The sequence below is a fragment of the Branchiostoma lanceolatum genome, chromosome 3, assembly GCF_035083965.1.
Source record: "Branchiostoma lanceolatum isolate klBraLanc5 chromosome 3, klBraLanc5.hap2, whole genome shotgun sequence".
Lineage (NCBI taxonomy): Eukaryota > Metazoa > Chordata > Leptocardii > Amphioxiformes > Branchiostomatidae > Branchiostoma > Branchiostoma lanceolatum.
The window spans coordinates 20,103,220-20,127,373 of record NC_089724.1 but is presented as its reverse complement, the minus strand read 5'-3'; the positions used below and the strand labels follow the sequence as shown (position 1 = coordinate 20,127,373).

At 42.7% G+C, this 24,154-nt stretch overlaps 1 protein-coding gene across 3 annotated transcripts in view; it reads right to left on the bottom strand.

The window, feature by feature from the left end:
• Positions 1-1,390: 1,390 nt before the first annotated feature.
• LOC136430918 (mucin-2-like) overlaps positions 1,391-24,154 on the bottom strand; it is a 38,942-nt gene continuing 16,178 nt past the window's right edge. For 2 of the 3 annotated variants that reach the window (XM_066422012.1, XM_066422013.1), the window contains exons 3-6: positions 16,501-16,611; positions 4,801-5,022; positions 4,569-4,700; positions 1,391-4,381 (exon numbers count right to left, since the gene is read on the bottom strand). In XM_066422012.1, coding sequence (XP_066278109.1) covers positions 2,834-4,381; positions 4,569-4,700; positions 4,801-5,022; positions 16,501-16,611 — 2,013 coding nt within the window. In that variant the 3' untranslated portion in view covers positions 1,391-2,833. The remainder of the gene's footprint in view (positions 4,382-4,568; positions 4,701-4,800; positions 5,023-16,500; positions 16,612-24,154) is intronic. The other variant, XM_066422014.1, reaches the window with a different exon arrangement.

Below are 24,154 nucleotides of genomic sequence, written 5' to 3'. Positions count from 1 at the left end.
GCAAATTGGTTTGTATTGTGATCACGTACTTTGTAAACCATACCACTGACTCGGTGCACGTAATCCACAAGGTTTTATCGGCCCTTATTATCCAGATGGTTTTGATAAACAAGGTCCTTGTCAGTTCTGATACATAAGATGCATGGTACCCACTATTCAGGAGCTCATCTTCAATCTGAATAACGTCTTTTGTTTCCCATGATTGATCACCCTACCTTGTTACGGTGTTCATTCGCCTAGCCTGCACCAATGAGCATTCACATTAAACGGGATCACCTTGGTAACCAACCATTGCCGTTAATCTTAATGTCACAGGGTTGTCACATGAGGATGATATAAGGCAAGGAGATTCCTGTGGTTGACGTGGTTATTGGCAGATTTGCTGACGGATCGGCCACAAATTGGCTAGTAGACCAGTTATAAAGGACCCACTCTGTGGCCCGGGCCCATTCTAAACTGTACTGTACGTCTGTCAAATGGATACCAGTATCACAATTTGGGGAGTGCCTCGAAACATCTAGTGCTTCCATCAACGTATGAAGACGCATTTTGATGGCATTTTGGGTCGAATGTAACGTAACAATTTGTCTCTACCAAATCAACCCTCTGTACTGTGTTCTGAATGATCCCTCAGTGTTTTGCTGTTGTTATTGTTAGAAATGGTCAGTGGGATAACAATGAAGCGTATTAATGGCGGACACTTTTCCATTTATTTCATAGCTCTATCAGATTATTCTATTCTATATTTCATAGCAAAACATTTTTGCCTGAAGATGTAAACGGAACATCTTCCTGCAGAAGATATAGAGGCTGGACTTTGGAAAGAACGTGAACTTATGAGACCATCCCTAAAATGCCAAAATACGAGTATGTAAGTTTCTGTCTTGGGTTTCTCCCTGTCATTCAAAGTTTCTTCTAGCATTATGCGTGGTTTAGCGCCTGACCATTTCTGCCTAGCCTTTGTACTGTCTTTGTTCCAGCGCCCATTCGTATACAGTCATGAAAAAGTATGGTAAATTGCTACCTTTAAGTAGCCCATCCATACCCTGTCACCTTCAGCTGACCTTATCCCTGTTCTCTTAGTACCCATGATTACCTAGGAAAGATTAAAGTATACCTTGCTAATGGAACCCCAAGTTCAGCGCTAGTTCCATTAAGCCAATGTTGCTGGGAGTCTCTACCTGTCACTTGGGATTCGGATAACAAATAGTTTAGTGGATAGTGGGTTTGATAAACGGGAAATTTGCTGTGTAACACGAGATGCGGTCATCTCTACATGAGACAAATGGCAACGAACCAACAAACGTGCACGCCTCTGTTTGAAACATGGTTCAATCGATTGCTGCATTGCTCCGAAGGAACAATCAAATACTGAGGCAACGTCCACCAATCCTTGGTTCGGGTTTATTTGCACGAAAATGAAACGCCTGCCACAACGACATGCTATACCATTATTGTACACTTTTTCCTCCATCTATGGAGATATATATATATTTATACCATTTGTCTAGAACTACCATTTTTCTCCACACAGATCTCACGGAGCGTTACCAGTCTGCCAGATATGTATCATTTTGGTTGCGTGATTCTTCAAAAGATGACTGTATTATCGTGAGGTTGGTTTCTTACTGAGTATATCTAACATCATGATGGTGGTAGAACATGACAATGTTTACATAACGTACAACGTTTCACATACTTCTATTATAAAATGATTTCACTAACTCGATTGATACAGTATTAATGCTACTTTTGATTATTTTGTCAGGGATATCCTAAGTAACCATTTCACAAAATCAGGCATTCCACGTTGATATCATGCGGCTTTCTGAAAAGATGTACAAAGTGTCCAAGGAAGTTTATCATCAGTGTACTTCTCATGGCTATGTTACATGTTGGCTGTGTCACAAGTGGGGATTTCGTGTTAGAATTTTGTAAGCACCATCGAAAGTCTACATTAGGTGTTGAAATGTTTCAATTCAGCAAAAGTTTCATGTGTCTTTATAAATTCTAGTAGAATATTTTGAGCACTTTATTCACGTTTTCTTTATTGTAATTATGCGTCCAACATTTCGCAAAGTAATTTCATAGTCGTCTCCTAAACTAGTTGTGTAAAAATACAGAAGCGAAGGTAGAAAGCTGTCGTCCCAAAAGTGACAACCTTTGATTAATTCTTTTGTGTTTTCCTTTGATATGGATTGGTACTGGATAATGTGCGATGATTTAATAGGGCATTTGTGGTTTTTATACATTGATGCATGGATTATTGGACCTTGCGTAAAGACTAATTTTTCACACATAATTTACGGAAAGCACTTCACCAATATTGGTCTGTGATGAGTAGAACAGAAGACGTTTCACATGTGCTCTTTGGATAAAGTTATTCCCACATTCCACATCAGAAGTAGATTCTCTGTGCTTCAGTGCTATGATAGTTCCAATGATACAGATGCCACCTCACAAGTAGCACGACTGTCGATGACCCGGTTGTCCACTGCATGTGTTGATCCTACGTGCTGGTACAGGTGCCCTGATATCGCTTGATCTCGACGACAAATAGCTAACGTCACGTTCTCAACGGAAACATCCACATTGTATAAAACGCCAAATATTCAAGTCTAGATCTCTTCCATAAGCATCTAGCCACCGAAAAAATGAGTTAGACCATCTTGCCGTGTCCACCAAATTTTCTTTTAGTAACGCGTATTCTTATCTTTCCAATGGCGTAAACAAATTCCCGAACGAAACGTTGTACATTTCACTACCACAAGTTGTGATTAAACATTAATGTGGTGGACATCTTACGTTCAAACACTGTACACAGTCAAAGACATTACTTCTCCCGATCAGCGGTGCTCTTTATAACAGAGGCGAGCGTGGACTGCTTAGTTTCACTGGGAGAAACTTTCGGCGTCATACTTTCTGTTGCGGTGAAGAATTCGATGGGCGTGGATGACGTCACGATTGCTGTCTCCAAGGCTGTTGCGTCATCATGTACTGCCGTGATGGATGACACGTTTTCATTGGCTACCGATGTGTCGTCAGAGCTAGAGGTGACGGCGGCGTGCCACGGTGTTCGGTAAGCTGTTGGCGTGGCGACGAACTCAATAGAGGGCCGAGTGGACAGATGTGGCGGTTGTGGTGCGGAGGTAGTAATGACGGACGTGGGCTTCGCCACTTCGGGCTGAATTACAGGCGCATGCTTACTGGCCTCCGTTTTATTCGACCCGACAGCTGGTACTTGGCGGGTCAGCGTCGTCGTCTTTATGTCAGGAGCACTAGTGACGTCGGCAGCTTCCTGTACGATTCTAACCATGGGCACCGTTTGGGACGTCTTCTGGTCAGGAACTGTATGTTTTGTTGGTACAGCAGTTGTTGGCTTCTTCTCAGCCGCTGTAGGTGGTACTGCTGACTCGGTTGGTATCTTTGTTGTCGGTGAGGGGAGGACGTTCACAGTTGTTGGAGTCACCGTTTGTTTCTGTGTCGCCGCTGGTGTTACCTTGACAGGGGTGTTTGGAGGCACAGGTTGGTCTCCCTGCATCCGATTTTCTTCAGTAGTGATGCCAGTGGAAACCGTTGGGAGATGAGTTACAGGAGCCGTGGTTCCTCGGATACTGGGACGGATGGTGTGTTTCGTGATGACTTCAGACTTCGGTGTGATGGTACTAGTTTCCACAGTGGTTTTCAGCTTCATCTGGGAAACAGTGGTTGCGATAACTGCACTCTTTGCATCATGAGAGCCTGGTGTTTTTCTTGCCGATTTTGTGCTACTAACGGGAACTTGTGACGTTATAGTAGACATGGCCGGGGGAAGAGCTGTCGTTGGTGTGCCCAGAGAGATTTGGCTAGCTGTGATAACTTCATTTAGCACCAGCTTTGGAGTTGTTGCTTCAGACTGTGATACTTTATTAGCTGTTGTCCCTCGGGCCAACACGGTGGTGGTCGTAGCTGGTTTACTGGTGGTGACAATTTCAGGTTTGGTGGTTTTGGGCGGTTGGTAGGTGGACACCGCTTGACGGGTCTTCTCAGCCTTTGTTGTTGGTGTAAATGGTTGTGGGGCTGTTGTCGTTACTATAGGCGCCTTGGTAGTTGGTGGCGATGCTGGAGTAGTGGTCATTTGAACCATTTTAGTGCTTGAGATAGGTGTGGTTTTTTGAAGAGCTACAGCTACCGGTTCGGTGCTTGGCGCCGAAGTGGGTGGCCGCGTGGTTTGGGGCTTCTCCGTGGTGACTTTAACGGTAGTGGTCTGCTGTTGTTTGGTACTAGTGGCAGGCTGAGTTGGTGTAGGTACCACGGTTTGCTCGGTTGTCAGCCCAAGGGCTTTCCAAATTCCACTGAAGGGCCGTCGGGTTCGCGGTACCTCGGTTGGCTTCTGAATGACCTGTAAAACACCGTAACTACCTGGTGAGATCGGTTACTTAATTACGTCTATCTCGGATTCAGAGAAAACATTGAAGTACCACAGAAGACAAATAGCCGAACTTTGACCTGTTAATCTAACTTCTTATAGATCTTATTACATCAACCTTTAAAGTTAAAATGTGTCCACATGTTTAGCTCGTGTTTACCTTTGGTGGGTTATCGTGGGTGGAGGTGGTGGGAGCGTGCTTAGTGGGCCTTGGCTTGAGCCACTCAGGTGGGAAGAAGCCTGTTTCGACATGGTAGAACGGCTTGGGATACCAGTGCTCTGTCTTCAACACCTGTGCAAAATGACCGCGTAGATAGTGTGAGAAAACAAAAGAGGGGTGTCAAGATTAAGCCAAAAGATAGCAAACAAATACAGCACGTTGGGCAACCTACTGGTATTTTGTGGTGATCTGGAGATGGTGGGCGGAGAGTAGCCACCGCTTCCAGACTGTTTCGTACCTCATCAGGATGCCTTCCCTCGGGACGGATGTGTCGGTGCGATGGCGATCCTTTCTCCGCGTTGACGTTGTTCTTTGCGGCGGAAGAGTGTTCGGGGCTCGGTCGTGGGTAGTAGGCTCCAGGCGTGCGGTGGATGGAGAAGAAGCAGCGGTTGCCCTATGGAAACAGAAACATGTCCAATGTATTAGCATTCGGGAAAACGTCTACAAGTTTGAAGGCAGTAGTTTTCTTCCTAAGGTTTGCCTTTTTGTAAAGATACATATTTACCACACAGATTTACTCCACCGTAAAAGGAAAGCGAAGCAACATAAAGTTTCTGCCTTTCTTCAATTGCAAATTTGGAATACCATTTCCACAGCGCTTCCATATTCATTAACCAACAAGAACTTTGATATACCGTAATGAACTCTGATGAAAGGAAACGTGACACACAGGCTAGTCGTTACATGTAGGGTCTATATACACAAGCACGTCGTTGGTGTTCTTGATGCACGCTGCGCCAATGATTGGCCCTATTCCCATCTGCCCCTTCAGAGAGGGATCTATCAGAGGGAAATGTCGCCGATGGCATTGGTAGCGATCGACCGGCTTGCGTTCTCATTTCCGCCCGGGTCATCAGTTTTTCTCACATCAAAACTGGGCGGGTTTTAAAAAACATGCTCTTACCGTCATTGTGAAACAAAATACATTTTTCGTTACGTCATTGCGAATAGATAAGACTTCCGGGATGTAAATTGCTTCCTATTTGTGTGGCTAGATTCACTAGAACACAACACGATGGTCACGACAGATAGACCTCGCGGCCTCGGCCACGTATCACAGGGCATGTCTGAGGCTGATGGTCTGTAAGTCCCGCCAGAGCTTTCCTTCCGTAAGATAATGGTTATTTTAATCCTGACGTAGATTTGTCGGAAGTGTCTGATCGATACCTCGAAATTAGCAACCTGGGTGCAGCTAAACTTCTTGTCCGCCTGCGGTTGATGAAGTAGAAAGGATGCAATTTCGCCTTCCCGCCTTGAAACCCCCGTCTGGATCGATAAGGACCGCGCACAATCTTCCAGAAATAGGCCCGCGATCACTTCCTTGGCCCCCATTGTAGTGGTGGCGTAGCTGTTGCCCGTAAATTAAACGTCAGGTCTGATGTTGGCGGCAATTTGGCAGTGAACCTGGCTATCTAATAAAATAAATACAGGGCCATGCTGATACTGACTGGAGAAAATCGTTATCGACCGTTGGTGGAGATGGCGAGATGCTATCTTATAGTGCGGCTCTTCTGTGTAATCATTGCTAGTTGGTGGACAACGTATATTACTAGTATTCCGGCTTTGTATGTTCTACGTATTAGAATCCAGTCTATCTTGCAGAAACCATTTGTGGTTGAGGTAGTGTTTCTTCTTTGATGCACGCTATACTGAGCTGAAACTTATCGGAACTTTTGTGCGTACGTTTCTACATATTCCTCCTCCTCATGTCTTTCCGCTGATTGTTTCCTTCCTTAAAACGGACGAATCTTATTTTCAATATTCCAAATGAATATGTTGGATTCATAGCTAGCTACTGTTAATTTACGAGACCAGATTCAACATAATATGTCATTTTCTTCGTCGATTTTGGAAAGACCAAACGATACCCTGCAGTGCCGCATCTGTAGCGGAGGAAAGACTTGAGAAACAGCACTCTTTATTGCGATCGACAGGAAAAAGATTTATGGGTGGCTTCAGCAGCTAGATTGACCAACCAAATTGTCTGCTACGATCGCTATAATCCCACATTAATTGGACACTTTGTCATATAATTCGATAGTTATGCAAGTGGATTGTCACTTTTGAGGATGACGGACTGAGGTATAGTTGACTGTTTTGTATGTATTCTGTTAACATAGCGAATTACTGGATTCCTTCCATGCCACATCAGTCACGAGTCACAATTATCAGCCTATATAAAGCTGAAAGCGTTAGAGGAGGCTTATAGCTACTTGAAGTAATACTGATCCTATACTATATGGTGGTGATAAACAACTCTCACCGCATGTACATGTAGATGAGCATATTTTGGGCTCTCGCACCCTTGCTAATTCCTCACCACAGTGAACTAGTTCCCTCACGTTTGAAAATACGAAAGAAGCAAACATTGGTCAATGTATAACGAGGGTTAACACATGCTGTCCACACATTGTCCCCAAAACGTCATCTACACTCAGTAATACATGTATCATAAATTGTGAAGATCCTGTGCCTTGCACATGCAGTCATATATCCAGTTATTGATGACATAGAGATAATATCGATCCCACTAAGCAATGCTGAGCTGTCTTTACGGAGCACACAAGCTGTTTTATGTATCGTTCCAAAGATGTAGTGAGGTATTATGCATGCGTGTTTCACGGTAGATTCTATGGTCGTGTTTCAGTCTATAAGCTACTCCTGGCTATTCTCGACAGCGTTAATGCTGTGAGAAATGTGCTAAAGTAGCAATCCGCGCTTGTATACCAAAGCTATGAAACACCCTGCAGACTTTATTGAGCGGTCCGACATTAGCTTCGTGTACGGTATCGCCAAGATTGGAGAAAGATGGATCCCTGGTCAAACGCCGACGTCAATGGCTACTATACCTAATGACTTTATTGCAAAAACTATATCACAGGATCAGCTCCATAGAGTGAGAAACTACCTTCAAGCATAGATAAATCGTCACAATTGTGCTGTCAGCTCTACATATTGGCACCACCATTGTTTTGCATTTATTCTAATTCTAATATCTTCTTTTTCGACATTTTATGAAATGCGTCGAAGTCGAAGAACTTAAGAGTCAGCGCACTAGCAGGTCCTTACTTCGTCTACGTCTTGGAAGTCCGGACGTTTTCACAGCTGGTTCGGGGCAGGCAATGCAAAGTACGGACTACAAAATGATGCCCCCCTGGATGAAATCTGGATTTGATAGTTCTACCGCAATGTAATCAGTGCCTCCCCTTGTGAGTAGGCTTGTATCACATCCGACAATCAGAACATGATGAAAAAAACTGGATTGCCCGGGAAGGAACCTATTCTGTTGAAAGTAATGGGGCGTCCTTGGTCAATATTATCTCTGCCTGCTTTAAAACGGTGGCACACGAGGGAAATCTACGTCTCCTAGTTTAGCTTCGTTATGATAACGTCCTTTGGCGAGGCTTTTAAAGGTATATTAAGTGTCGTGGCCGTTCAGTCTGCCTCATAACTTGGACAGACAAAGACCTTTGCCAAGGCGCCTTCCCACCAAGACGTTTGACTCCTGTCCGTGTACAGGTTGTTACTGCTGATGTTCCAAAGGTCGTCTGTTGTGACCTTCGGCTCTGCTCCCATCCCACCGCTTTCCTTCATTATGCCGTTACACCCACTTGCAATGTAACTACGTGCCTATTTACGATAATGGACGACACCGTTCTGATGAGACGTTAATCCTTGCGTGTCTTGGGTCTCGCCGTGATTTTACGACAACACTCTACATGACTTTACAACAAGAATTAGCGTGGTTTTATGACTGTAGTAAACCGGTTTCTACTTTGATGGGTAGGATTGAGATGTAAGGCCGTTGAGTTTTATGTCAATGACGAAAGAGCGTGGTACTCATATATGCCACCAAGTTACGACATCAGCTAAATTCTCTGGCTCGTGAAGGCATAGAATTCAATTTGTCTCAGTCTTTTAAAGTACTAACTCTTGGGCGGTAGTTTAACTCCCTTTCATTCCCACGAGAAACCTAACAAGACTAGAATTATCACAGCTGACAAACGGTACTGCATTCAAGCTACTCTACTAGTACGGCTTTGCGATAGACAAAATAGACCAACATTAATTACTTTTTGATTGTACTAGGCGCTGGCTAAGACAAACGAACAAACAAATAAACAAACAAACCGATCAATCCCTATTTGGAGTTCTAAGGCCAGAGGTCAACATTTCCGTTGAAATATCTTTGTGCGCCTACAGCACCGATCAAAAGAAGAGTCAACCAAAATGTCGCTGACACGTCTCAACTCGTGGTCGTAACTTCTAATGAGCAGATGGAGGATAACGGGAGCTTTATGTGATCTGCACGTTAATCATCAGCAGCAAATACTCTTCGATTTTAGCCTCGGGTGCCAAGTTATATATGTCACATGGAAAATTAGTAAATACAAAAATTGTATTTCAAAGATCACCTTGTATTTCTATCGTTTGTTTGACTGTAAATTGAATTGTCAATCTTCCACGTAAAGATATGCAAATCAAAATCGAACAATATGCTACCTTTTTCGCGTGACAAAACTGGAAGAAATTAACGGCGTGTCACGTGATTCTCTTCAGACAAATCGTCCACACAATACCAAATTTTCTCACCTATTCTCGCCAAGGCCATGGAACCATTAAATAGCGGTAAGTACCGTTGTAATGCCTCTTCTGGCCTATTCCTTGTTGATTGAATCTTGGGCCATTAATTGAAAATCGATTACACACAGTCTAGATATAGAGGCACGTTAATTCCGGAGCAAGATCTATTAGGCGTAAAATATTTTTGGCATAGATTGATTTTTTTGGCGATAAAGCATGGCGGAGGAAACGCAGGCATATAGATTTGATGCACACTTGCAGAAGTAGAATGTGCTGTGACTGTTAAAAAGGAAAGTTTCTTTATGCCGTGGAGTTGTGTCATTTATATTGAAACTTGAACAATAAAGCCTATTGACGAATGGCTGTTGGTGTTAAGTTTCCCTGTGGTACTTACTATTATGGTTTGATTTACAAGATATAAGATACCGAATAATAAGCTGAGGGAATGAAGAAAAGCTCTCCTGCGAAAGTTAGATTAACAAGATTTTACCTGTCTAGCTTTGACGGAACTTCCCGAGACCGGAATGTTAAAACGTTTTACTGAGGATCATGATTTCTGGTCACGTTCACCAAATGGTTCACAGTTACCATGTTCGGCCTCTAAATCGGCTCCACGCCTCATCCTCAATATCACTCGCTTGCAATCTTCCCAAGAGGAGAGGGGTAGGCAAATTGAAGCCTCCTTCCAGCAATTTGATTACGGACTGATCTCACCGAGGAAAACCCTTCAGTTTTTTGGGCGTTTCTTTTCTTTTTAGTGGGAAATTGTGCAAAATCCACACAGCGTCAAGTCAAACTCACTTTTCGTTCCATTCTGATGCGTTGTTAAAAGTTAGCTAGGCATCCAGATATTTCGTATTAGTTCATCTATGTATCACCACTAGAGCTTACCCACAGACATTCTGTATATTCTTCGAAACGTCTGAGAGTGAGTTGGAAATTTTAACAGTAATGGTGATTCACTATTTTTGCTCACACATGTAAACGACTCCTGGAATAGTCATTCCGGGGACGGCCTTGCCCTTACAGCTGACAATGAATACGAAAACGAAGTTGCACCTTTCTGAAAGAGCCGTCAATTCACCAGTTGAAGTGGATTGATGAGTAAGGCACAGTTAGCTGCGAGGCGGGAGACTGGGGACAGCAGACGCAATATTAAAAAGACATTTAACGATGGAGATGTCAGTGCACCAGGCGACCCCTTCACATTTGCTAGTTTAGCCCGGGGAACGTTACCGACGGGCGGAGAATGTTAAGTTGGGACAGGGATTCAGAGGTCGCTACCCTGCACCAGGGATAAATTCATGGAATAAATTCAATAATACGGTTGATAGAGCAGCTCTGTAGAAATCGTGTTTGCAATCGTACAACAACCCCCTGTTGATACTGTTTCCCCCCGAAAAGGAGCTCCTCTTAAATAGTGTTGTATTCAATCCCCAATAACCACACGTACGTATCAAATATACACAGTATCTGGCAATTCAAGGGAATAGTTCTGATGATGTTTCCATCTATATTTTACTTTTCTGCTCTCCTGTCCACATGAAAAGAGATGATGACGACATGATCCCCCTGCCGGCAGTGATGATTAGGTCAGCGCAAGTACGAGTTCTTATCTCGTCCATACAGACCTGCAACTCGTACCAGGAGGACTATCTGCATGTAAGAACGAAATTCTGACTTAGAAAACCTATCGGATCTACCTATTGGTTTGTATTAGCATTTTGCACCATCCAAGGCCAACCGAGATGAACGTGCATAACAAATTTCTACAGAGCTATAGTTTAGAGGATATCCAAATGCCATGAACTTCACCAATGCCATACACATGTACAAAATGTAGATATGCGCCATTGACAGAAGAGCCATCCCTTGAGGGAAAGTAACAAGTCACCGTCAAATGGACTGGAATAACTATCTTAAGGATTTGTCCACATTGTGTTCCTTTCTTCTCAACATGAGTTAGTCCTATTCTCCATAGACTCCTTTATTCATGGCTGTACTGCATCGAGTTTTGAAATGATAACAAGAGGGATCAAAGGCGTCTAATTTCTGTCTTATCTGTAGACGGCACGGCTATAGGAACGTTGAAGAAATTCGCACTTGTTGCTCCGCAGGGAACTGTAGGTGCCAAGGAGGACACCATTACAGAGAACTAATGGATAACCGTACCATTTGTCACCGCCTTGTCCAATAGAAAAACAGGAATCCCATCTTAAAGACCTCGCCAAGGTGGACCTTAACGGCTTTATCTACAGCAAACAGGCATAATGTACCTGTTATATGAGAGACTTGGCTTAACGTCTGTCCATCTGGGGAAAAACCTGCACAACTGCCGAGTGAAAACAACCCACAAATCAGAACCATGGACAGGTTGCCGTGTGAACGCCTCCATAACGCGGTCCGTGTGTTGTTATAAACAATCTGCCATAAGCAATCTGTACAACTTTCTAAGTAATGAAGGTGACATGGAAGGTGCCCTTTCAAATCACGAAGATGCGGCTTTATGTTGTTTTTGTGGCTAGCAAAAGCTGTTCAAAATTCAAAATAGCGTTGCTCGATGAGCACTTTAATTCGATAGTGCGTAACGAAGGAGTCCCGTGGAAGAATAAAGATTAATAGATCTTGTGACATAATATAACCTAAACTGTTGGTATACAGCCCATATATTCAGAGGTTTACGAAGATGCCATAATCCCTCATAGCTGCCCGCGTAGTTGTTCTAACTATACGCTCGTTCTCATCTAAATGTACACATTTTGTAACTTCCATTACCGTTTGAAGTAAGACGTTCCTGAGATTAAGATATGCCACATATAAGGTACCAAACTGTCGTTTTTATGACGACTTAAAACTTTTCTGGCTTTTAAAAACTACAGTTTGGCACCTAATATGTGGCATAACGTAATGTCAGGAACGTCTTACTTCAAACGGTAACGGAAGTTACAAAATGTGTACATTTAAATGAGAACGAGCGTATAACGTCGAAGTGCTTTGCCTTGCTGACGTACTCTGCTTTCTGGTGACCATGCGTATTGATATCGGTCCTGTGCAATACCGGTCCTACCGCCAGAATTTAATGTGTTTTTATTTTAAAGGAAGCTGTTGGCCAAAGATTTAAGAGAACATTCTGGAGATGAACACGCCCTCAATCAATAGTACGTGAGTCAAATTTCCATCTAGTTAAGCTTTATTCCGACTAATCCTATTGTGTCTTTCTCTTGGCGTAGGCGTTATTACTACAGAAATGACTGGTGGGTGGGTTGGGAAGCAGCAGTACATGACTTTGATAAGAACATGTGTCATCCTCCCACGGCATGTCTACCCTGATCCTTTCCTCTTCTACACTTCCTATGCCAAATGCGGTAAGCCTTAACACCCGGATTTCTTAACACCCCCATGTACATGAAACGTGCTTGTTACATAGCATTCTGCTGAGACGTAAGCTTTCACTTCTGTCCGTTGATTACCGGTTGAGACCACTTCTATGAAGTGCTTGCACGTGTCGTTTTCGTAGACAGAGTTTAAACGTATGGGTGTGCATTTTAACAAACACTCAACACAAAGTGGAAAGCCCTATATTGCTTGGTGCAGGCGTGTGCAAAATGCTGTACCAGCATGGTACCAACCCACTGTGGCATTCACAAGTTTTCATTTCATCAATTCATTGAATTTGATTTACCCTTTCCAAGTCTCTCCTCGGGTGCTAAGTTTACTGACGCCATGGTTGTTTTGGGGTAGATTTTAACCCGGCCTTTTGTCTTACTATTTTGAAGTTGTCCATAAACACCCTTATTAGAAAACTCCTTCGTACCCTCGCCCTTGGGTAACTCAAGTCCCCTACCAAGCCTCTTTATTAAAGGTTGGCATGTTATCAAAGAGCAACTTCTTACTACGACAGATGGAGGATGGAGGACACTTTGCTATGCAAGATAAAATACAGAGTGCCAATTGCCTATCTTTCTCAAGTCATTGGATGATGATTGAAAACTTAAATTCCTGAAAAGTGTATCCACTGCACCTTCCACTTTAATTAATATCGGAACACTGTGGTGTCTCCTCTTGTGTCTCAACTCTATGTTCTGATATTGAAATGTTTTATCAGAATACATTGACCATCACCTACTTGCTAAACAAGTAGATATTGGTCGTATGCCGGGATTAGAAGAGATAGTCTGTTTTTGGCTGAATGGAGTCTGCGGATCACTGTATATACTTTGCAGTATCGGTGGCGTTTTGAAATGCATATCGGTGCATATCGGTGATGTTTTGATCTGATTCCTGTCACTTAACTGCTAAGTCCCCGTCTTTGATGTGGCCACTCCGGATGCTAGTGTCTAGAGCCTTGACTTATCTTTCCATTTGGGGTTACGTACAGGCTATAAATCTCGTTGACAAACGATTTGGATCCATTACGAGCAATACAGACTTCTACAGTAGCTTCATAAAGTACACATTGTCACACAGAATGACAAACGGACGGGATCCGACGCACGTCGTCCTTTCCGTTTGCGTCATCAGACGGCAAATAAATGGTTCCGTAAGTACATCTGTGGGCGGAACTAAACCCTGGGCACACTGTGCAAGGCTAATGTCACGATCTGTGGACAAGTCTGTTATTCATACTTCAAATCCGAGTATTTCATCTTTCTCCATAAAAAGTTTTTTTTTATTTCATACTTCAAATCCGTCTGTTTCATCTTTCCTCGCAAAAATCTATGTAATTGACATTTGAAATTCATGAGTATTTCATCTTTCTTAACAAAAACCTTTGAAGTGATTATACCAACAATACCTGAAATGAGCTTCAGTGTTGTCCATAAGGCTTTTGTAAATGGAACATAACACTATGCAAAGAACTTCTTCTTTGTGCAAGATTTTCTTTTCCGTAGTATTCCTTGAAGTGTGTAGGATATATGTCATTGTTTCCGGATTGAAGAGGATCAATCTCGACATACACCTGATAGATAAAGTGTGAGATCGTCATCCGCCTACGCACCGGGCACATGGAATACAGATCTGCGTCAGGAAACACATTTGCAAGCTCAGTCCTGCGCCTTGCATTCTATCCTGGCGGAAATTCAACCTATCTGATACATTTTATGGCACATCCATTCCAATGCAAAGCCTTCTGTTTCCACTCCATTCGAACCTTGCAAGGGGAAAGCTATAAAAGTTATCTGCACTTTGCTCGATGCTAGGTTTTCGACATTGACATTTAGATTTTGGCAGGAGCTCGAGAATCTTCCGCACATATCTCACATTACTTCCTCGGGCGTTCTATTGAGAGGGATTAAGGTGAATTGCTTTTCCAAAAACGTGACGGTGCGAAGGGAAAATCGATATATCGTACTAATGTTCCCCGGCCATTTGTGTCGACATTTCTGGGGATTGCGTAAAATCGGTAAGGGAGTTCCTAAAGTATTCTATAAAGATTTACATCCGGTCATTTAACGAGCACAGGTAGTAAAAATGGCAAGAGGCGGTTATGGGACACCTTAAGGACACCGTAAGGGCATTTTAAGTATCCACGTCTTTTTAAATCCCATGGAATTATCAACGTGTAAAAATAATGGCTAATAAGCTCCCAAGCAGCTGCTGTCGATCAAAGAATTGGTTGTTGAGATTTTCACAAATACATGCCATAAAGGTTTACAGGTACCCGAATAACGCAGATCCATATTGTCGTAAAACTAATGTAAACCTTGGAACTGCTATGAAATGAAGAAATATGCCGATGCAGGGTCAAAGATCGTGGTCAAATTACCCATATGTTCCTAGATCCTCTAGCTTGTAATGTATCTATCAGTACAAGCCATCTCAAAACATGTCCAACGAAGTACCGAGTAGTCAAGCAGACTGATCTGCACAGTTATGTTCTGGGCCCGGATTGCATTTGTAGGTAGCTGTCACATTATTTTAGATGTCGTACGTGGTGCGAATATCTACGTAGTCTCTCCTGAATAAAATATGTTAAAAAAGAAGATAGATTCGTATACTGGAGTACATTTTAATTCTACTAATACTTACTGAGCAAAAGATTAAGGGAAAAGAACTAGAAAACATATATTTTTGTGTGTAAGGGTATTCATTTTCCATACCTGGGGACGCATTTTGCTCCACGAATGGCCCATCCACCTTAAGAATCTTTCGCACTACCTTTCATCGAATTCTTTCACTGTAAACTAAGTAGCATCAAGAATGATACGTGAAACTCCCAGGATGTGAGTTGCAACAAAAACGCCTTTGAACCTATGGCATAGGCTATGTATGCCAGGTCTCTTAATGGGCTGAGTCTCTGCGCTTTTACTGTGCATACGGTATTCTCTGTACTCCCTGGAGTAGTAGCAAATATGCTGAAAATGCCGGAGAAGAGTAAAAGATTAACCCCAGAGGCAATGCCTAGCTCTCATAAGTTGATTTTATGTGGTATAAAAGCCCGTATGTCTACTTAAGCCCACGGCATGACATCATTATTACAAGAAATATATCATTTCCTTCCTCCATCACTTTGATTTTCATGGTATCATCCCTCAAAGGTTTAAAACATCTGGAGGTCAGACAATAACCAAACACAAAATGGCAAGGAGTCGTCCCTTTAGTCTTCCAGATAGTGAACTTCCTGTCGGGCGTGCATGATTCATATCTAACGTCATCTGGCGAGCACTCTGCTTTCCATCACTCTGTGCTTATCAGCGTGTTGCGGCAAAGCTCAGCGGCTATCACGCTGTGCGATCACTGTTGAGCAGCATACGCGGGCAAGGGAGCGAGAAGAGGCCGCTATCTGCGCGGTGGTCAGACTTATAAACAAGTAAAGTCTTCCTGCCAACATAACGATGTACTTCTTGAGAAGTACTAGACATTAAAGTAGATACAGCGGGCTTATTGATCCAGGCTTTAGCGACGCACCTATTAAAGCAGGCTATGCTTATCTGGGTTGGAATCCAATTCAAAGAAATGGTACACAGTGATGTTATCTGTTCTCTTAGAGTGACAATGAGATACATCATACGTTGCAACTTGTGCCAAGTATAATATTTTCTTTTAATACAATACCTCTCGCACTGAAAGTAACACATTTTGGAAAGTTTTCTGTTTCTAAACAAAACTCAGATAAAACACAAACAAGCAAAACAACTGTACTTTATGTGAATGATTTCTACACTGTGGTCAGGGAATTGATTGCGGTGGCAAGTACATACAGTATCTCCACTTTTTACCAATGATATGGTTTGTATTATTGCTCTATGTTTTAAGAATCACGAGAACCAAGTAATGACGTGCTTACCTTTCTCAGCTGCCCAGGTGGACACTGGTCACCATTGTAGTACACCCTCCATACAACCAGACACGTGGCTGTGGCAGCAAAGGCTAGAGCAACCAGGAACAGGATAGTGGCCTGAGTAGAAAACAAAAATGAAAACAGATTTTCTAACTGATAACGGTGCGTCCTTCCGTGTTGCTTAAGTCGTGCAAATCTTTGTTTTTTGTCTGTCCTTGGTGCTAGATTATTAGCTGTCCTAAAGTACCACCATTGGCAGTACTGTTTACACCTTGGACAAGTTAAGTTCACATGCTGCGTTTGGTGACTTTGGTCATATCTGTCTTAGTGACAATTAGTTACTTTTTCAGTATAGCTACAATGATAACTTTATATTTCTGCTTTTTGCTGTCATTATCTCCATGAAAAAAGGCTTTTTCATGGAGATACTGTTTTGCGTGCGTTTGGTGTTTGTGTGTATGTATGTGTCACCGGATGCTTAAAGTCACCATAACTGTAGAACCTGTACATGGATTGTAATGATTTTTGGTATGTGGGTGGGTGTTAAGAGGAGGAAGGTCAAGGTCGATTTTGGGCCCCCTGGCATGTGTGACTGGAACTGCAATGGCGTATTTGCAAAAATCTTCAATGGAGAATTACTGAAGAGAGGATTGACAGATCGTCATGTTATTTGGTACACAGGTAGGTTAGATCAAGATGTACACACTTAAGTGCAAACTATGCAAATGAGACTGAATTTGCATAAGTAAGGAGGTAAATCGTTTGCATGTGTGTCGCTGGATGCTTAAAGTCAGCATAAATGTAGAACGTGTAGATGGATTGTAATGATATCTGGTATGTGGGTATGCGCTGGGAGGAGAATGGTCAAGGTCGATTTTTGGCCCCCTGGTTTGTGTCCCTGGAACTGCAATGGCCTATTTGTAAAAATGTTCTAAAGGAGAATAACTAAAGAGAGGAACAACAAATGTTCATGTTATTTGGTACGCAGATAGGTTGGACTTAGATGTACACACTGAAGTGCAAATCATGCAAAGTTAGTGTGTTTGCGTGTGTGTGCGCGTGTGTGTATGTTTGTGTCACCGTGTGTGTATGTATGTGTCACCGGATGCGTAAAGTCAGCATAACTGGAGAACGTGTAAATGAATTGTAATGATATTTGGTATGTGGGTAGGTGTCAGGAGGAGAAAGGCAAAGGTCGATTTTGGGCCCCCTGGTATGTGTCACTGGAACTGCAATGGCGTATTTGTCAAAATCTTCTAAGGGGGATAACTGAAGAAAGGAGCGACAGATTTTCATGTTATTTACTTGGCAGGTAGCTTAGAGAGGGATGTATACAATGAAGTGCAAATTATGCAAATTGGACTTAATTTGCCTAAGAAATGGGGAAATCTATATTTGCAGTGTTGGCCATTGTATATTGTGGCACTACTAACAGCTGTTAGTAGCTATCAATAGCGAAAGTGGGTCACTTCTCTAAAGCCCCCAACAGGTGGCCGGGGGTCATACCATTGAGCGATATAGAATGGGGGGAACTGGTTTAATAATAAAAAAAGTTTCATGGAGATTTTGGGTCCTAAGACTCTTGTTGCTTATGTATTGATTGCGAGAATTCGGCTGTTGGCTACTTCTGACATAGCTCTTTCAGATTCTACTTTCTGCTGATTTGTCTAATGATTGTATGATGTGAAATATTAGTGAAACATTTACCCACATTCAGAGTCATACATACTCGTGAAGTCGAGAAGAAATATCCAATTGAGGGAATGTGCTTTGTGAACTTTATCGAGGAGCTTACGTTAAGTCAATTGTCTAACGTCTATAGCTATCCACCATCATGAATGTCTTCTCCTTGGTTAATATAAGGCACGAGAGTCGGGATAGTTTTGGATAGATCCTTAAATATACCCTCTGTTACAAAGTCCGTGATGAAAAGTGAGTTGGACCTTGCCGCTAAAACCCATTGACGTAAAAGGGTCACGAGTAATGCACAGCACTAAGAACATTTAATCCCTCTGTAACCCCGTGTTCATATGATGGACAAGCCGAAGCTTTCGTGTGTCAATTAGATGTTACACTCTACAAGCACGAGGCTGAGTCAGAAGTTAGAGGAAAGCAAGGTTTGTATTGACACGGTGTTGCAGAAAGCCTTCTCTTCGCATACAATATGAGCGACCTAGCCTGGGAGACTCCATCTAACCAATTCGAAGAAACATCTGTTGACTCTTGGCGACACAATTGGGGGAAGTTAACTGTATACAATGGTACATTGGGTTTCAGCCTACATAATGATCTGCGTGCACCCTCAAGAATAACTCCAGGAAAAACGGTAAATCGGAAAAATAAGCTCACATTTTGAAGATTCCTGTTATGCGACGAACAGCGCGTTCAACCTGACTTGAAATGTGTTGGAAAACATGACACTATTACGAATGATGGCATTAACAGAAATTAGTGGCAAATGATCGGCGGCTGAATTTGAAAGAATGTACAAAGCTTCATTAATAAGTACACGGCTTACGACTAGCTCGGCACGTTCGCATGCCTGGCTGTGCCGGGGCATTGATCTGACACAAAGTCACAAGCCTGGCACCTACCCTCTGGAGAGCGCCCTGCCATTAAAGCCCCATCACGATTAGAACCTTTATGACTCGCTATGGCAAATGAGGTGCACGGTTTTGCACATCGGCCGCTATTAGCCCAGAGTAAATGCCATTGGAGGAGGGGCGCTGTCGGGTCTGACATTAAACGAAATATCAAATTTCAAACGTTGTTAATGGTAAAATGACACGAAACCCACAGTAGGCGGCTAGAGTGATATAATTGGATTTAGATTTGAGTTTTATCACCGAGACGTCCCTGATAACCTGATACACGGTAACATTACCTGCAGCGCAGCAAGGATACATCAAGGAATATGAGACATCATTACACAATCGAGAAACATCAAAGTCAATTCATGAATCCGTACGGATTAAAACCATATTATGTTACAATAACCTCACGCGTTGTAATCATATATATGGTAAGCCCTAAGTCTCCAAACTGCATGTTGTTTTAATCCTGTTGGTAGTAAGGGAGATTGCTGTGTCGTCACAGTCCATGGCCACATGTAGAGTAGGAATTAACACAGTTCAGCAATCCTGCTGTCGTGGAGAGTTGCTTCTTCCACAAGCCTAGGTAATTGAAATGTTCGATATCACCAGGACGCTGCGTTACTGCTGATTATGGTATCACAAAGATTGGAAACCGCTGCACAGTTGCACTCGACTCGCAACACGATTGCGGGCATCATTGATGTAGAACAGGTGTTATCATCTATTAGCTAGTACATCGACTACAAGAAAATGTTAAATTGTGGCTTAATCAAGCTTGTTTCATACTTTTCGTCACTTTTTCACATGTTTAACATGTCGAATCATTTGGCGGCATAAAGATTAATCTTGTGCTGCGATCTCTGCAATATTCAAAATTACGGCTCTTCCCGTCCTAAAGGCACGTATCTTTGTGGATCCATGGTGCTATCAACTACAGGGAGTGTTTTATTTCTCGAGGCACTCATGAAATAGCCTCACCATTTTCAATCAAGAAGGACGCCTTTATGATATTCTTTCGATAAGAGCCTCTGTCACACACCATTGACCGAACGACATGACCGAATCCAGTTAATTGCTGAGATAGTCAGTAAAGCAAGGGGATTGTAGTTTTAAGCTAGAATTATTACGCTGTTATCTATTTGAACGCTGAAACACTTTATATAACCCCATGTAATAACATTACAACGCTGTGATTGGCACAGATTAGTTGGGCATGATTATAATACCGTTATTTGTTGAGCGGAAGGCGATTAGAGTTAAGAACGATGATCCATTAGAACAAAAGGATAACTAGCTCAATGCTAGCCAGTTATTAAATATGAAAGTTTAATTTGTCCACTTTAAAAGCATATAGAGCTGTAAGATTTCATCCATGGACGATACATTATAATGAAAAGTATATTGTTAAGTCTGGGATGGTCATGTTGTTCTGGGGTGTCCCCAGCGCATTTAAGATACCGTGCATAAAACTCACAGGCGCTACGTCTGCGTGATCCTAGGATTTCAATTTTGTGTCCCGTGATTCGGATCTTCCGTGTTTGTGAGAGCTGGCCAAAATTAGCTGATAAGCTAATGTCCCAGTAAATCCGTCGGGTGAAAAGGTCACCTCTAGCGTGCCGTTCGCCAGGGGATCAGATCTTTGACCACTGTAATTTCGGCCGCACAGTCGGCAAGGTGCATTCTGCTAACACTACCCTAATAGTAGGGTTCATCGATGCACTTCCGATCACAGGTGGGAAAATCACGGTTCCTGGACATCCAACCAGCCCACCCTTTGGATTTTCGGTGAAAATGTCAATAACACTCCCAAGACCCTCGCATGTTTCAAAGGTAGTCCATCTCCTTGTAAGTTGAGTATTTCCCCAGAAAGCACGCCGTATTTTAGCGAGGAACATGATAAAGGAGCTGAGAGGAATCACTCTGCGCCATAGCGGCGCCAGTCGGTTTCAGCATCTTTCTGTGTGCCGTGTGAGACGCCCTGGTGACGTCATGCGCAGACGATTACCGGTCGTCCACATATACAGTTGCTGACTGTGCAGGACTTAGGTCATCCAACTCTTTAACTGGCGAATATTTCATCTTCCTTTTGAAACTAACCATGACAGAAATGGTACGGAAGAAACGGACTTAAAACAGTAGCAATACTTCTCGATTGATTCCCCACGTGTTTGCTACCAGACTTAAACCAGATATTCTTGTCAGCTCAGATGCTCTGGTTAATTCTCCTCCGCTCGTCCCTGTCTTCCACAATCACGTCCTATACTGGCTTGTTAGTATCAAAAGGGGCAGATCATAAAGTATCCTTTGAAAGGTCATATGCAAAAATAGATGTGAAATGAATAAGATAGATTGCAGACTGTTTAAAATGAAGAGTGGAAAATATCCATAATCGATGAAAAGGATGCAAACAGCTTTTGTTACTTTACATCATTCAGCATAGTCCGTCCCTCACCATTTTCCATTCATATCATTGTCGATTAGGAGTAGTCATTACAATTGTGTGCAATAAATATTTCATTCTAATCAATGTTCAAAATTGTTTAGATTTTAACCGCACCATCTAAAAACATCCACCGATATTTTCCCCGTTATGAAATACGGAACGATATTCTAAACGAATAGATTTTGTCAGACATGAGGATTTGTGATTCCGGATGATCCCCGCGGGTGACAGCCGAAACGTTTGATGGAGATGACCGTACTTTTCCGACTGTCGACCGTATGACAAATCACGTTTGATGAAAACCGAATTTCTGGCGGGTCATATTACTGTCAATCTTGAGCGTGATTGGGTAGCATTCATACCTGGAGTGGCTAAGGGGTGATTCCAAAATATCCGCGGGGAAGAATATCGGACGCAATAGAATCTAAACACGCAGACACACTCACGTGCATCTTAGAATGAGTTATCTTTATTATAATTAGTGTCCATCGGAACTATCCAATCTACGTGCTCACCAAATGCCCCACAAATGCTAGGCTGTTTATGATTGGCTGGAACTAATAACTTTTCAACGTATAATATTAGACCACATAGGGATCTCTCTAGATATGTCTTTGTGCGTCTCCATTTAAACCGATTGAGCTCAACAACATCTCTATAATCCCTCACGAGTCCCAGAGTTGGAATACAAAGATAACATAATAACATTTTCAAAGGAGCTATTCTATCAAAAAGTCTGTAAAAGCAAAGTACTTACATAACCACCCAACCATCTCACCACCCCACCCCCTTACAATATTCCCAGCACGCAACGCTCAAACTCTCGCGAGACTCCATCAGCAGCTGCATCCATGTCGTTCAAGTTGTTCACCTTGTAGCGCTAGTGGCACATAGGTCAGCAAGTTTCCTTGCTGTTTCTGTAGAAGGGTATATTTTACAGAAAGGGCCGCTAGCCCTTTCCCTTAAACGTAATCGAGGGACCTCCTCGAACAAGGGACCACCATTTTACGCCCCTTCTGAAAGACGGGTGCAGCCCACCCGAGATGCCCTTCCCAGGATTTGGACCGGGGTCTCCAAGTTACCAGCTAATTGGAACCAGAAGCTCAACTGTGAGGCTGCTACCGCTTGAGCTACAGGGACATACCAATGTCGTTATAAGGCCTTGGGTAAAAAAAAACGCTCCCGCGCACACATATTCCGATGTGATTTTTGGCTACACGTTCGGTAATGTTTTCTACGTATTTCGTCTTTATCTACCTACAACATTGTTATCACCGACAAACACAAATCAAACGTATTTCCCCCTTCACTCTTTGACTCGTCATCTTGCGTATTCTGTTTTGCTGATTGATCTTATAAACTAGTATCTTCTTTATCGGCACGTTGTTTAGATCGTCATTTACAATTCCTCCATGTTTTGCCCACTGCACTGCGAAACTAGGAATTGCCCTACAAAACATGTATTACTTCGTGTAGTTAAACCTACGAAAGTGTTGACTGGTAGCCACATAGTTCCGGCTTTATATGATTTCACTAATCTCTTGATAAAGAATGCCAGTACCCCGGAAAGACTGAGCTTTCCCCCATTATATGAAATATCGATCGTCACAAAAATCCGCCCCAAAACATGGGTTGGAACCAGATGGACGAGTATTTGCATATAAACAGGGGTATTTGGATAAAACACTATTGATCATTCGTAGGCATGTGTCGTAAACCTGTCAGCAAACCTGTGGTCAAAAGGGCAGGCGCAAAACGCATTCCAGTCGTAAAGGATCGTAAAATCCCAGATTAAAACAAAAGTACCTCGGTGCATAGGCTTTATTGCGTGAAGAAGTCGAGGATTTTCTTTGCTTAGTTTCCGGTAGATTATATGGTGGGCTGGATTAATTTGACTCGGTCTAGCAGTCTGGGCGTAAATCAGGGCGGACCGGAACTACTGATGGAATGTAGCTCTGAAAAAGACATATGAGACTGGGGCCGACCTCGTAATTAACGTCCATTCTCAACTAGGTCAAATCGGTTGTTCGACCTACAGCATTTGTCAACAATGTCAGAAATTGCCTTGGCCTAATCATTTAGCGCAATCAGAATTGGCCTGGATGTTTCTAGCCGAATAAGACAAACAAAAAAGGCAAGGCACAATCAAGGAGGTTAAAGAAAACCTCATTGGCACAGTGTAGACAGAAAGTTGAAATTCTGGCTCACTGAACGATGTGTGACTTCCAGGGCTTTGGTTTGAACCTTTGATTATTCTTGAGCATTTGAATTTAGAGCCTTGACAATTTGCAATGCCACGCTTAGTATTCATACCATAAAATACAATTTCATGCAAAAAAACGTGTCAGGGCCATAATCAGACTACTGTATTTGCCTGCTGGAGGAAACTAGTTTGAATGACTTTACGTTATGACTATCATCATTGATGCCATGCTTGCCTATTCATCTCTCTATAACAGTCGTGTTCCGTCTAGTTTCCTGGAACTGGTCGCGTCACGTGTCCCCTGTGTCACATTCCAGTAATCCAACCTGCGGCTCTTCACAGATGAAATAGGGACCTCAATAACACTTACCTCTTTGCCATTAACTGTCACATACTTCAAAGTCAGATTTCCTGCCACGA